This window comes from Anguilla anguilla, chromosome 16 (assembly GCF_013347855.1).
Source record: "Anguilla anguilla isolate fAngAng1 chromosome 16, fAngAng1.pri, whole genome shotgun sequence".
Classification (NCBI taxonomy): Eukaryota; Metazoa; Chordata; class Actinopteri; order Anguilliformes; family Anguillidae; genus Anguilla; species Anguilla anguilla.
The window spans coordinates 9,402,804-9,417,394 of record NC_049216.1 but is presented as its reverse complement, the minus strand read 5'-3'; the positions used below and the strand labels follow the sequence as shown (position 1 = coordinate 9,417,394).

The following is a 14,591-nucleotide window of genomic DNA, read 5'->3' as shown; positions in this document are numbered from 1 at the left end:
CACAGCTCTGTTACACTGGACACAGCTCTGTCACTCTGATCACAGCTCTGTCACACTGAACACAGCTCTGTCACACTGAACACAGCTCTGTTACACTGAACACAGCTCTGTCACACTGAGCACAGCTCTGTCACTCTGAACACAGCTCTATCACACTGAACACAGCTCTGTCACACTGAACACAGCTCTGTTACACTGAGCACAGCTCTGTTACACTGAACACAGCTCTGTCACACTGAGCACAGCTCTGTTACCCTGAACACAGCTCTGTTACGCTGAGCACAGCTCTGTCACTCTGAACACAGGTCTGTTGCGCTGAACACAGGTCCGCAACACTCAACACAGCACTTTCACTCACTTTTCACTTGAAAGCCATGTTTTGGGACTTAGCTTTTGGGATCAAAGAATACTGGGTCAGTACCATAAACACATTTGGTTTGGTAACGCTAAAATGCTACCGTTGAACGAACCGACGCTTCTCGACCGTCTGTTTTCACGTCTCCTCACCCTCGCCCCCATCGCCCCCGTAATCACTCTCAGCCAAAGCCCTCGGTTCAAGGGGTTTTAATCTGCCTGTTTATTATGCATTTTCACCCTCAGTATAAACCAACCTCAGTTGTGCAAATACACGGTCGGCGCTGAGAAGGGCGGGGCGGGGGCAATGATGGATGGGCCGCCGTCGGGAACATTAGCCGCTAATCAGGTTGTGTTTCCTGGCGCTAAACTTTAAACACATCATTATCCGTCAGAGAGCCGCTTGACCTCACCTCAATCACCCAGAGAGGACGCAGCAACCCTACACACGCATGCTCTCTCTCCCGCATACAAATACTCTCTCTCATATATATGTATTATATATACGCACGCACACTCTCTCTCCTGCATACAGATTATCTCTCTCTCTCTGATATATATATATTTATATATATGCATTATATATACATACACACACACTCTTTCCTGCATACACCTCTCTCTTTCTCGCTCTCATATATATATATATATATATATATATATATATATATACACACACACACACACACACACTCTTTCACCCTCATTCAAATGCTCTCTCTCATATATATACACACACACAGACACACACACACTCGTATACACATACATGCGCACTCTCAAACAAACGCACACATAGTGTCATACACACTCACAGGCCAGCATACACGGATTCCCATATACTCTCAGATACACACACACTCAAATATCTGCACCCCTACTTGACTTGAACCTCAGCAAACAGCTCTACACATGTTCACACGCACACCTCTACACATACACATTAATGCACACCTGTACACACACACCTAAACACATACCTCCTGCTGCTGGAGTTAGGACGAGAGCGTAGACTGCTGGTGGTAATTGGCATTGTCCTGTGTTTTTACCGGAATATTGGGAATTAGAGGAATGCATAGTGCTTCATTCCCCTTGTTCTCCTCGCACCTCTGGGTTTCAGGAATATCTAAAAAACCAAAATTCTCTCTGGGAGAATTTGGAGGTTAATTTTACTTGTTCCACAAATTACTCTCTCTGCCCTTTAAGGGCCATTGGCACTGAACCTTGCCTCTTTATAAAGTTCAGCATCTACACCAGGAGGCCCTGTTGGTGATCTGCATGAGGAGGCCCTGTCAGTGAATCATATACATGAGGAGCCCTCATTGGTTATTGACCTTCACCAGGAGGCCCTATAGTAACCTGCATGAGGAAGCCCTGTCAGTGAATCATATACATGAGGAGCCCTCATTGGTTATTGACCTTCACCAGGAGGCCCTATGAGGAAGCCCTGTCAGTGAGTCATATGCATGAGGAGCCCTCATGTGTCATTGACCTTAACCAGTAGGCCCTTTGGGTTAATAACCTGCACGAAGGAGCGAGTTAGGAAGTGACCTGCGTGAAGAGGCCCTGTGGGTTATAAACCTTGTGAAAGGTAACCCTGTAATTCTGTGACGTCTGTGAGGAGGCCCTGTGGTTCTGCATGAGACTGATCTGTACGTCAGTGACGTTTGCTCCCTGAGGAGCCTCCTTCACCTGACTGGAAGCTCCCATAAAACCTGAGCTCCTGTTGCCCTGGATCAGCAACAATTCCCTTTCACTCTCACCGTCCTGGGTTTCTCTCTCTCTCTCTCTCTCTCTCTCCCTCTGCCGTCCTTGTTGCTAGGTGTAACCAGAGCCGCGCCCTCACACGCTTCTGTCACGGCCGATAAACGGCCCCTCGGTAACTGTTACCGGGCAGTCTAGAAGGAACGAGTCACCGGAGCCCCCGTAAAAGCCCCGGCCCTGCCTCGAGGCGCCCGGGCGGCAGCTCGCGCACGCCTTCGCACCACCACCTGCGCAGGGCAGCGGGACGGCGGTATGCGGCGATCTGCGCAGGCACGCGCTCGCGTTTCCAGGCTCGCGTCAGGCTGCAGTCCTGACATTCCGTCCTCAGAGCTACCACTCCACTGGAGCCTGGGCACCAATCAGCTGCTCGGACAGAGGAGGGTGAACTTTTCAACAGCCAATCTCTGTACGTTATAGACACCCTCATGCCCAGGAGATCTGCAGTGACACGCTGCTATTGATCAGTGTTACTTTGTGGGTTGCGGTCCTGTGTTACATTACATTACATTTCAGGCATTTGGCAGATGCTCTTATCCAGTGACGTACAACAAAGTGTATAACCATAACCAGGAACAAGTATGACGAAACCCCTAGAGAGAAGTACTGGTCCAAGTGCAGGGAACAACCGCATAGTTCAACTTGGACCCTGATGGTTAAACTGATTAACACTAACAACGAGAACGGCGACAACGCAATCTATGGAAAAAAAATACAAGTAGTCGTTAAGACAGTTAATGCACCTAAGTCACCTACGAACAGTTGTGTGTAGTGTTATTGGTCAGTGTTACTTTGTGGGTTGCGGTCCTGTGTGTAGTGTTATTGGTCAGTGTTGTGTCTGGAGTGTTACTGCAGGATGTGGGTGATATTTTTAGTGGGTTTTGGGGGTGTTGTGTGCTGCCTGTAAGGTGTGTCAGATTGGAGTGCTGGGATACAGTTTCAGCTGGAGCCAGGATTATGGGACCCAGGCTATGGGATGTGTGTGGGGGGGGGAGAGGAGGGGGCTGGTGGCGGGTCTGTGTGACAGATTTACTGTTTCTGGGCTGGGAATGGAGGGGGTGAGATATTTTCTGATGGTGTGCTGTCCTCACCCAAGAGAAAAATGAGCAGCTGTCAAGTATGGAGGTCTTAATTACACGAGGAGAGACCAGCCTTTGGGAAACAGCGATCCATATGGAGAGTTCTGTGCTTATTCAGCCTGAATATAAACATATCCTTTCACATTTACCTCGCTGTGTGTGTGTGTCTGTGTGTGTATGTGTGTGTGTGTGTATGCGTGTGTGTGTGTCTGTGTGTGTGTGTGTGTGTGCACAGCGCAGATCATGTCAATAATGCAGTGGCTATAGGGGTGGACTCTTCCCATTCTCCTCCCAACACACTGTCTAACAGACACTATATGCAACCAACTCACCAATGCAACCAGAGACAAATATCTGTTTTCTCTGTCTCGTAAATGCTTGCATGCTCACACGTAAATGCGCGTGCACACACACACACACACACACACACACACACACAACTACACCTTTTTTCCTTGGATGGAGCTCGAGGCATTGATGAGAGAGAGAGAGAGAGAGAGAGAGAGAGGTAGATCAGCTTTGTTTTAGCACTTACAGGATTAATTACTGCTCATTTTATGATGTAACATCATATTTCGCAATTGTCATGTGACCAGTCAGTAAGCAGCCAGTCTAATTCCATAAAAGCTGTAATTTGCCAGGATTCTACTAAGTTTTAAACATTACACACTACCCAGAATGGCAGGATTTCTCTCTCTCTCTCTCTCTCACACACACACACACACAGCCAAATCACAGCATAGCTCAGAATCCCAATACAGTTATTGCTGAAAACACACAGTAACAATGACAATTACAAGCCACGATAATTGATGCCTGTCCAGAATGAAGGCCCATTCTGACTGCACCTTTTAACAAACCATCCGGTCCAAACAACCTTACATTCATATTTCCCACAGAAATGTGGCTACTGTGTAGAGACAGTGCTCATGTGTCAAAGCATCCTACAGAAAAGTGAATCCAATGCAAGTTTGAAATCAGCCTGTTTGAGGCAACCGTGTTGACAGTCCCAGTTTGCTCAGGGAAGAGTCACGACTGCCTCCTGGTGGCCAAATAATTACATTACAGACAAGACTGCTTTATAAATATGTAAATTCCTCCAACTTCTTGTGTTTCAACCTGCAGCAAGCCAATGACCTTTGCAACCAAAGCATTTACCAATGGGGAGAAGTGGATTCATCCAGTTGAGCATGTGTTGAGACTGAACACAGAAACCCCCCAAAACAAATATCAACTGAAAGCAACTGCAGTGAAGACTTGGTAAGGCTTTTGCAAAGAAGATTCCAAACGTTTGGTGATGTCAATGGGTCATAGACTTGATGCAGTCGTTGCATTTAAGGGCTATGCAACTTTATATTTTGCTTTGCTTGACTTTATTCCTTTGATATACTTCAGAGTTAATTCGTTAACTTACTTTTACACAGCTGTAAATGGGGGGACTCAAAACAAAAACAGCTGTTTCTGTAAAGTCCAAATACTTTAAGTATATAGCGAAAATAACACATTTCTACCGTTAGAATACTTTTAGGGGGCACTGTATAAATACTTTTTCAATTCCCATCTGATAATTGAGTTTTTGCTCTACGTGGCTCCCTCGATGCACATACATCCCTCTAGGGGGCAGAAACATACAAGGCAAATTCCTATTTTCACACCCACGGCGGAACTATCGGACATCTCTTAAGATTGTCTTGAAGCCCAGGCGCGCGCACAGAGCAGAGCTTTCTGCACATGCAGCAGGCCGCGACAGTGGCACAATAATCCCTTGGGTTGGGTCCGAAGTCACAAAAGACAAAGAAACCCGCTGTTAGATTTATTTAACATATAAAAATTTATTTAACATATAAAAATATATAGGGTACCGAAAAAACATAGTGGAATTTGCATTTGATGATGGTGACTTGACTTAACTACTGTCTATCTAATACCACCACCACAACGACAACTACTACTGATACTACTACTACTGCTACTACTAATTATTATAATTATAATAATAATCCATCCTATAAATTAATCACTGTGTCGACGTCATATAGTTTTAATAGTTCCTAGCCCAGGCTAAAGGAAGAGTTTCTATCATAAGCGCTGGTTTGGAATATCTTCGCCTCTCGCTCAAACAACGTGCGGCGCTGCGTCACACGCACTGGCCGTTACGGGGGCGTGGTCTCACGCAGCAGTCTCATAGATTGTGCGATTTCCATTCAAAGTACACGCTTGTGGTACAGTAGGGGAAAGGAATTGAGCAAAATACGAGAAACGAACACCATTATGACCACGTCTATAACAGTGAATAATAAGAACAGTTATAGGAGCTAGCTATCGCCTATAATTTTTCGATAAGGCGAGAAAAGCGACGTGGGTAAATATCCGACGGCAGAGAAAAGTCGCTCTTTCGGTAGTCTACAGGTAGCGATCTCCGCGAACAAGAAGAAGAAAGCTTTTATTTGTCACGTGCATATATACAGGACATGTGGCTATATCCGTCCGGTGGTCAAACCGGGGTACGTTATTAGTTCTCTTCTGGTAGGTCGCTTTGCCTTCGTTGAAAACGGAACAGCCATGTCAAGAAGAAAGCAAACGAAGCCGAGACAAATCAAACGTAAGTATCTAGCATGTCTTTTACTTAAATGTTCTGTATTTTCGGTATAATTCCTGCGCTGGAAGTTTGGTGAACATAGTTTTCTACATTTATCACAACGGACAAGCGGAAAACGACAGTCTGTGTCTTGTCAGCAAACACTTTGTCTTGAAAACACACTTGTTCCAGGGGGTTACAATGTATCAAGCAATGTATCGTGGAGCGACCGTTGCGCCTGCCTGACTGAACGCTGTCCTGACAGCACTTTCGTACTCTACATGTCAGAAGTACAAACCCTATTCTCAGAGAGCTTATCAAATTTCAGACGTAACAGACCGAGGCATCGTTCCTTAAAGTTAATTATCAGCCTCACCACACGCACGTATGGGCTCACGCTTGGTCTGATAAAAACAACCTGAAAATTATTCCAAACAACGAATGTCGATATGAATTTCGAAGAACTGGATACGTTGGTATACGGTTTATGTGTCATTAGATTGTGCATAAACATGAGTCGCATGATTGAAAGATTCATATACCTAGATGCATTGCAGTACATATACCAAATTGTGTTTGTTGAAGGATATATTTGCAACTCCTGTACTGAAATGTATTCCCTATCTTTGACGTGTTTATATTATGTATGCTGCGGGTACTTCAGTTTTTCCTCTTTACACTTGCGTGGTTGACATGATTTATGTACAATTTAAAGCGTTACCTTTTGTCCTTTCTTTTAAAAATGGATATCCATATGCAGCCGATAGCTGTGGGCATGGTTTCCTGTTTAAGTCTGTTTTGAAAACGTCACTGTTCTCTGAAAATGCGATGTGAGCTCAGATAAGGAGCGATCTGATCTCAGGAGAGATAAGGATTAAAATTGGATCTTTTTATTTGTTTTCTGTCTGTGGCTGCTCGGAGTCTGGCGTTGCATTTTCCTCCGGCTTTTCAGTTCTGTTTCCAGAGATGGGGACTCCAGATAGCGCGGGAGCTGATCTCACCCGCCGATAGGGATTACAATTGGATCTCTTCTCATCTGCGCCTTTAACTCTGTGCCGCGCGGCCGCCGCTCGCTCGCTCGCTCTCTCTCTTTTCTATTTTACAGTTGGCTGCATGAGACTGGCCGTGTTTGACGAACCCTAGTGTTTAGCGAATGTGCGAGGGTTTATCGCGAGTTTGTGATCTCGCAGCTGATATAATTAAAAATAAAATTAATTTGTTTCACCGAGTTAAACGGAGCAGTGGGGCTGAAAAGCCGTTTTGCTCTGGTGCCAGGCAATGTTTCAGTTCTGCCTCCAGAAAGATGGCTCGGCGCGATAAGGACACAACGGCAATATCTTGGAGGTTGAGTTTGAAAAGGCTGCTCAAGAATAAATATTAATGCGAGTCAAAGGGAGAAAGAGACTCTCGGAGAGAAGAGGGAAATCTCCCGATAAGGTAACATTAGCATATGCAGTGTGCTAAAGGGTTCTATCGAAGCTCCACTGAGGACTGACAGACGCGCACTCGTAAGAAGCAGTCTGCAGGCGGTACCTAAGGAGAGACGGTCAGTCGCGGGGACTCTACACGGGACTATTCTTCCCTTTGCTAAACAACTACAGAGCATTGCTGTTTTTTAATGTTAGACTAGTGTCTCCCTTTCTCTATTCCACTTTAACTATAAAGTGTATAAAAGTGTAAAATCGAAGGTCATACTTTTCTTGTTTTCCCGTTTGAGTGTTGAGCCTATGGGCTCTGCAGTAAATACTAAAATGGACCGAACACGTTTTGGTCATCGTGTGGAAGTCTTCCCTCTGTGTTTGGATCGTTTGATGCCATGGTGTAAAGAACTGCCTGGCACACAGGATCATGGCATTGTTACCAAGAATGTTTTCGGCACAAACGATAATGGCTTAATCGTTGCCATCAGTTTCAGGCCTTCTCCCCATGGATACCTGTTTGTTACTGGGACATGTCAAAATTTGCATGTGCACCGCTGAATGCCTGACCCCTGAACTTACAGAAGCCAACCAACCTCTCGCTGTCTGCAGACATGTATGTCCACCAGCCCTCCCATAGTGTTTTCCTACCGGAGAGAGAGATTGAGCTGTGCAACTGGCATCAGGCTGGGATGTGATGTCAGAGTGACAGGAAGCGACATGTTGTAACAGGAAGTGGTGGGCCCATCAATTTCTAATAGAATTTTTCTTATCTGGCATGCCGTTATGCAAGCGGACGGCAGGGAAACCCGAAGCAGGAAGCGGCGGCTTCGTGGGAGTTCGGCCCACTTCCTGTTGAGGCTCGGAGGCTTCCCTGACTGTGTCCCGTTTATGAGATATCAAGCCTTGGCAGTGTACCACAGAGTTAATGCGGTGATGTGAAACCCCACGCCGCCCCTCTGGCCTGCCTGTAGAGCCAGTGTGTGCAAGTAGCAGGGTTTCCCCCCTGCTTCTCCTGGGTCCTCCCTCAGCCTCTGTGCGTGGGTGGGGCTTTTCACCGTCAGTCAGGGCAGGACACGCCCCCTTCAGTGGGCACGCAGGTTAAGTGGGGATACAGGACCGGTCTCTGTATCTCTGTCTGCCCTGGCCACCCCTGACCCATTATTCCCTGCCCCAAGACCACCTTGACTGACAGCCTCATCATTGTCTATGATGTTTTGCACCCACCATATCCACCGTATGTCTGTGAACAAACCCCCGATCCCATGCATCTGTGTGTGGATATCTCTGGAAGGAATCCCACGATCCTTTGCGCCTTCAAGGACATCACTTCTCTGACCTCTGCCGTCTTTCGTAATGTTAGCGAGCGGTTGCCCAACTTGCCTGACCTTCAAGCTGGTCACAACGCTAGTGATGCTAGGACATGCGCGGGTGCACAAGCACGTTAGTGTGTACCCCCGTGTGCATGTGTGCACATGCGCATGTACACGGGTGGGTAAGTGTGTGCGTCGCATTAACGCGTATGCGTACAAGTGTGTTTGTGTGTGTGTGTGTGTGTGTGTGTGTGTGTTTGTGTGTGTGTGTGTGTGTTTGTGTATTAGTTTCCCTGGTTCTCCTGACGGTCTGATTTCCCCCGCAGATTATGCGGCCCTCCCCCGATACAGTAATGAAATTCTTCTGCCAAACTTCCTGCTGCGGGGATTACGCTCAGCCAGCCGAGATGTGAAGGCTGATAGGGGGGGGGTTGGAGATCTCCGTGGCGATAACGGCCGTGATGCGCCGATAAGGCCGGGGAGGGATCGGCGTGGAACGCGGGCGCTGACCACGTCGTTCCCGAGGCGCGTTCTCGGACGGTCGCCCGCGCGTCCCGGCGAGCAGCACGGACAGAAGGACAGGGCAGGAGGGCGTGACGCTAGCAGGGGGCCGAATGTGCGCAGGACGCAGAGCCTTCCTCTGTGACATCATCAGAGCTGACCGGGGCCGTCGCCACTGGATGATGTCACCTGACCGGCAGAGGTCAAAGGGCAGGAGGAGGAAGCAGGAGGCTGCTCTGTTGCCACTGGCTCTGCCAGGAGTGCAGAGATCAGCGTTCCTTGTGTCTCTGCTGATCTCTCCAGTTCTCATTGATTTTCAAGATAAGGAGAATATCAAAAATAACTCCTGCTGCTCGGCGAAAAATCTCAAGATCATTTCCCGTCAGCCCTGACTGTTTGAAGTTTGAAGTTTGAAGAGAACATTCAATTTTTTTATTTCTGCAAAATTTCAAGAGACTTAGAAATAACTTTACACGCACACACATACACACACCTTACACAGATACACCTACACACACTCACACACACATGCACACACGCACACCACACCCACCCACACATACACACACACACACACACACGCATGGGCACACACACACGCACACACACCCACACCACACCCACCCACACACACACACACGCATGGGCACGCACACACACACCCTATACAGATACACCCACACACACCCACCCACACACACACACACACGCATGAGTACACACAAACCCACACACACACCCTAAACAGATACACTCACACACACACACGCACACATACCTACACCACACACACACCCTACACACCCTAAACAGATACACACACACGCATGAGCACACACACACACACACACACACCCTACACACACACGCACACGCACACACACACACACACACACACACACACACACACACACACACACACACTCTCTCTCTCAGCCCGTGTGTTTCTCATTATTTGTTCTGCCTGCAGTTTGATGTGAACTTCAGATAGGTCCCGGGGGCTGATCTGGGCCCCGATAGAGATGGCGCGCGATAAGAGTTCTTATCTGGGCGCAGCAGGCAGGCGCGGGACTCCGCCGAAATAACAAAAGCCCCGCCCGCCAATTAGCCCCCCGCCGCTAACACGATTAGCGTCCGCGCGTAATTAGACGATAGGTGCGAGCGCGCTCCCTTTCTCTCCCGCGTCCTCTCGCCCGTGTTTTCCCGCTAACTGCCGTTGTAATCAATTAATTAAATGAAAGCTTAATAGCGCGTATTACTCGGGCGAGATTCCGCGTCTGATAACGGCGTGACGCAGGGCCTGTTTTTTTTTTTTTTTTTTTTTTTTTTTTGCTGATGACTATCTGAGCTGTTTTTTTGTGTAATTGTTTAAAATGAAGAGTGAGTTCGTGCCCGGGAGAGGAAAGAAAGCCGTCCAGGCCAGCCGCGAGGCTGCCGTGCTGATCGTGCTAAGAGATACTCGATGCTGATTGATGGGTTCCCACAGTTTGTTTTTCATAGAGAACCATTTTGTTTCCCCCATTTGTGTCTGTGTACTTCTGTATTGGTCTTTCTGTTGTTCTAAGTTGTTTCTTCTGTTGTTCTGAGTTGTTCTGAGTTGTTCTGGGTTGTTTCTTTGTTCTGAGTTGTTCTGTTCTGAGTTGTTCTGAGTTGTTCAGTTCTGAGTTGTACTGAGTTGTTTCTTTGTTCTGAGTTGTACTGAGTTGTTTCTTTGTTCTGAGTTGTTCAGTTCTGAGTTGTACTGAGTTGTTTCTTTGTTCTGAGTTGTTCAGTTCTGAGTTGTACTGAGTTGTTTCTTTGTTCTGAGTTGTTCAGTTCTGAGTTGTTCTAAGTTGTTTCTTTGTTCTGAGTTGTTCAGTTCTGAGTTGTACTGAGTTGTTTCTTTGTTCTGAGTTGTACTGAGTTGTTTCTTTGTTCTGAGTTGTTCAGTTCTAAGTTGTACTGAGTTGTTCAGTTCTAAGTTGTACTGAGTTGTTCAGTTCTGAGTTGTACTGAGTTGTTTCTTTGTTCTGAGTTGTTCAGTTCTGAGTTGTTCTGGGTTGTTTCTTTGTTCTGAGTTGTTCAGTTCTGAGTTGTTCTAAGTTGTTTCTTTGTTCTGAGTTGTTCAGTTCTGAGTTGTACTGAGTTGTTTCTTTGTTCTGAGTTGTACTGAGTTGTTTCTTTGTTCTGAGTTGTTCAGTTCTAAGTTGTACTGAGTTGTTCAGTTCTAAGTTGTACTGAGTTGTTCAGTTCTGAGTTGTACTGAGTTGTTTCTTTGTTCTGAGTTGTTCAGTTCTGAGTTGTTCTGGGTTGTTTCTTTGTTCTGAGTTGTTGTGTTCTGAGTTGTTCTGAGTTGTTCAGTTCTGAGTTGTACTGAGTTGTTTCTTTGTTCTGAGTTGTTCAGTTCTGAGTTGTTCTGAGTTGTTCAGTTCTGAGTTGTACTGAGTTGTTTCTTTGTTCTGAGTTGTTCAGTTCTGAGTTGTACTGAGTTGTTTCTTTGTTCTGAGTTGTACTGAGTTGTTTCTTTGTTCTGAGTTGTTCTGTTCTGAGTTGTGCTGAGTTGTTTCTTTGTTCTGAGTTGTTCTGTTCTGAGTTTTTTGAAGGGGAGGGGGGGGCGGTTATATTTACTTTGTTGCAATCCTCGGCGTGGAAATTCTGGGACCAGTATCAATAGCTGATATTTTTCTGGCCGTGTTAGCCAGTACCAGCGCTGATTCTTCCCTGTTTTACATTACAGCACAAACAGAAAACTGCAGCCAACTTTCCACATTCATGGAAGCAGTAGATGAGCAGAGATGTCAACTTATGAAGCAAATATGTAACTAATTGTGTGTGTATGACAAAATATTTCTCCTTTCTTGCTTTATTATTGAGCAGAGAGAATGAGTCGCGGGAGTTACTGAGTCTCTGTAGCGTTTATACTTTCCTTTTGAAAGGAGAGTGGATACTTTGCAGTGTTTTTGCTTTATTCAGACAGGAAGCAGAGGGCAACAGAGAGAGATGGGAACGCAGCTTATGCGGTGCCATAGGGCAGGGGACTGAACCCTGTCCATGTGCCGGGGCATGGATGTGGTCATCCCACGGACTGTGGGATGGAGTGGAACTTTCACCTGGGGGTGGGGCTTTGCTATGGGGTTGGACAGTGGGATTGGATAGAGCTTTGGGATGGCGATGGGGCTTTGGTATGGGGTTGGACATTTGGGTGGGGTAGAGCTTTGGGATGGTTGTGGAGCTTTACTATGAGGTTGGACACTGAGATGGGGTAGACCTTTGGAATGGGGTGGATCTTTGGGATGGGGTGGAGCTTTGGGATGGGGTAGGGGTGTACCACACAGGCTGTCCCAAAGACAGGGGTGCATCACACAGACTGTCCCAAAGACAGAGGTGTACCACACAGACTGTCTCAAAGACAGGTGTGCATCACACAGACTGTCCCAAAGACAGAGGTGTAGCACACAGGCTGTCCCAAAGACAGGGGTGCATCACACAGACTGTCCCAAAGACAGAGGTATACCACACAGACTGTCTCAAAGCACACACAGGTCTGGAGCTTGTGCAGGAGGGCCTTGTTCTCAGACTATAGGGCACGGAAATGGTGAACACACACATCTAGTGCACACGCGCACACACACACACACACACACACTCTCATTCTCACTCAAATTCAAAATGCTTTATTGGCGTGACAAAATATTTCTTATTCTGCTAAAGCATAGAAAAGAACATCTCTCTCTCTCTTCCTCCCTCCCTCCCTCTCCCTCTCTCCTCAATGGCCTATTTCTCCTCCCCCTGTGTAGGCTGCTGTTTTATACGCCATTCGTTAGACTCATTGAAACTGTAGAGAAAAACACGCACAGCACCCTCCGGGAAGCTCACTCTGATTATTTATTGCGCGAATGTATGAAGCACGATGAGCACAGGCATTTCACCAGCAGCCTCCTTCAGCATGCTGAACATGCAGAAAATACGTTTAGCCCGCTGAAGAAGGCTGTTGCCGCAGCATCCGTGCTTCTCGTGCTTCATACATGTGTGCGATAAATAACCTGTTTGAGTTTCCCAGAGAGTGCACTACGTGTTTCTCCGTAATATTATATATTTTTTTGGGGATTTTGTATTCAATTACGAGTACGCGTTGGTTTCATTCTTTACTTATTGAAACTGGAAAGACAATCTTTTGCGTTCACATTTCAAGATTATTTATGTAAAATTGGCAGTTTAAAATGAATTTTCTCATGCATTTTTGAAAATGCGAATGTTTGCTTTCCGTACTTGGAGAAGACAGGAAGTTGAGCGAGTGCAGGGCTATAGGTTCGGGGAGGAGCCAGTTGGCACGGTAACAGATTCACTAACACTAATGTTATGACAAGGCCCCCCCCCCGGGCCAGCGATAAGAGAGGCGTTGGACTCCCACCGTCTGCGGCCTTTCCCCCCGGCAAACATCCCGGCCCGGCGCGCGTTTATCACCGGCGGGAGCCGCCTGTCAGCGCGGGTCACGCCTGGTTGCCGTGGTACTGTTATTGGCGGGTTCTGGACTGCCGCTTGTACGGCACGCGGGAGGTGGGAGTTCAAACACACTTAAACATACGGCACAGGTGTTATTATGGGCTGTGGGGTCAGAGGTCACGCGTGTGCCCTTGTGCGGCACGGAATGCGGAGTGTGGGACGGCGGAAGAGGAAGCACAGCGATTGGCCGGGTAGGAAAGAGCAGTGACATGTTATGGGAGGGCTGTGATTGGGCAGGAACGGGACGGGTTCTGATTGGACAGGTGCAGGAGGGGTTGTGATTGGATTTGAGGGGAAGTGTTTGGGAAACTGCTGTCCTGCTTCGTGCTCAATGTCCTGTCCCCACGTTGACCGTAGTTACCTGGTTAAGTAAAGGCTAAATAAAATTGAGAAAAGTGGACGACCTGAATCCCTTCTTCTGCCGGTTTTGGGAAATGGCTGCTTGTGAACTCATTTAATGTTGCTACTCATTTACACTTTAATCATCTATCTCTCTCCCTCATTTTCACTCTCTCACTCTCCTTTCCTCTCCCTTCTCTTTCACCCTATCCCTCTCTCTCTCTCCCTCTGCCTCCGTCCGTCTCTCCAGCGCCCCCTGTGCTCAGGGAGGCAGCTCAGCGGGCGTGGCGGGTCTGGAGCTCGGCGGGCCCTGTTACCACGGGAGCGATGGAGGCAGCGATAGGCCGCTTGATAATGGGTGGAGATAGCGGAGCGAGGCGCCCAATAGCGAACCTCCCTCCCTCCTCCCCCCCCCCCCCATTATCATTCCAGCTCTCTATCAGAGCCACAGCTCCACTCCTCCCTCAGATAAGAATGGAAATACTCACTTCATAGCTGACTTGATTAAAGTGTCTGCCTTTCTGGATAATACGCAGATAAATTATGTTTCTCTCTCTTTCTCTCTCTCTCTCCTTTTCTCTCTGCCTCTGTGTCGGGAGGAAGGAGGAGAGAGGGCATGAGGATAAACCTCTTCTGTGTTCATTTCTGTGAGAGAGAGTTGGAGAAAGGGGGAGTGAGAGGAGGAGAGGTGGAGAGAGGGAGAGAGGGAGGAATAGAGTCCGATAGGAGGCTTGGAGCAGGACAGCAGTTGAAGGAGCAGGCTGGT

At 47.4% G+C, this 14,591-nt stretch overlaps 1 protein-coding gene across 1 annotated transcript in view; it reads left to right on the top strand.

Annotated features, from left to right (window-relative positions):
• The first annotated feature begins 5,373 nt into the window (after positions 1-5,373).
• Positions 5,374-14,591, top strand: part of LOC118215609 (zinc finger protein ZFPM1-like) — a 45,236-nt gene continuing 36,018 nt past the window's right edge. Inside the window, exon 1 of the mRNA XM_035396507.1 lies at positions 5,374-5,796. Within this exon, the coding sequence (XP_035252398.1) occupies positions 5,757-5,796 (40 nt within the window). The 5' untranslated portion in view covers positions 5,374-5,756. The remainder of the gene's footprint in view (positions 5,797-14,591) is intronic.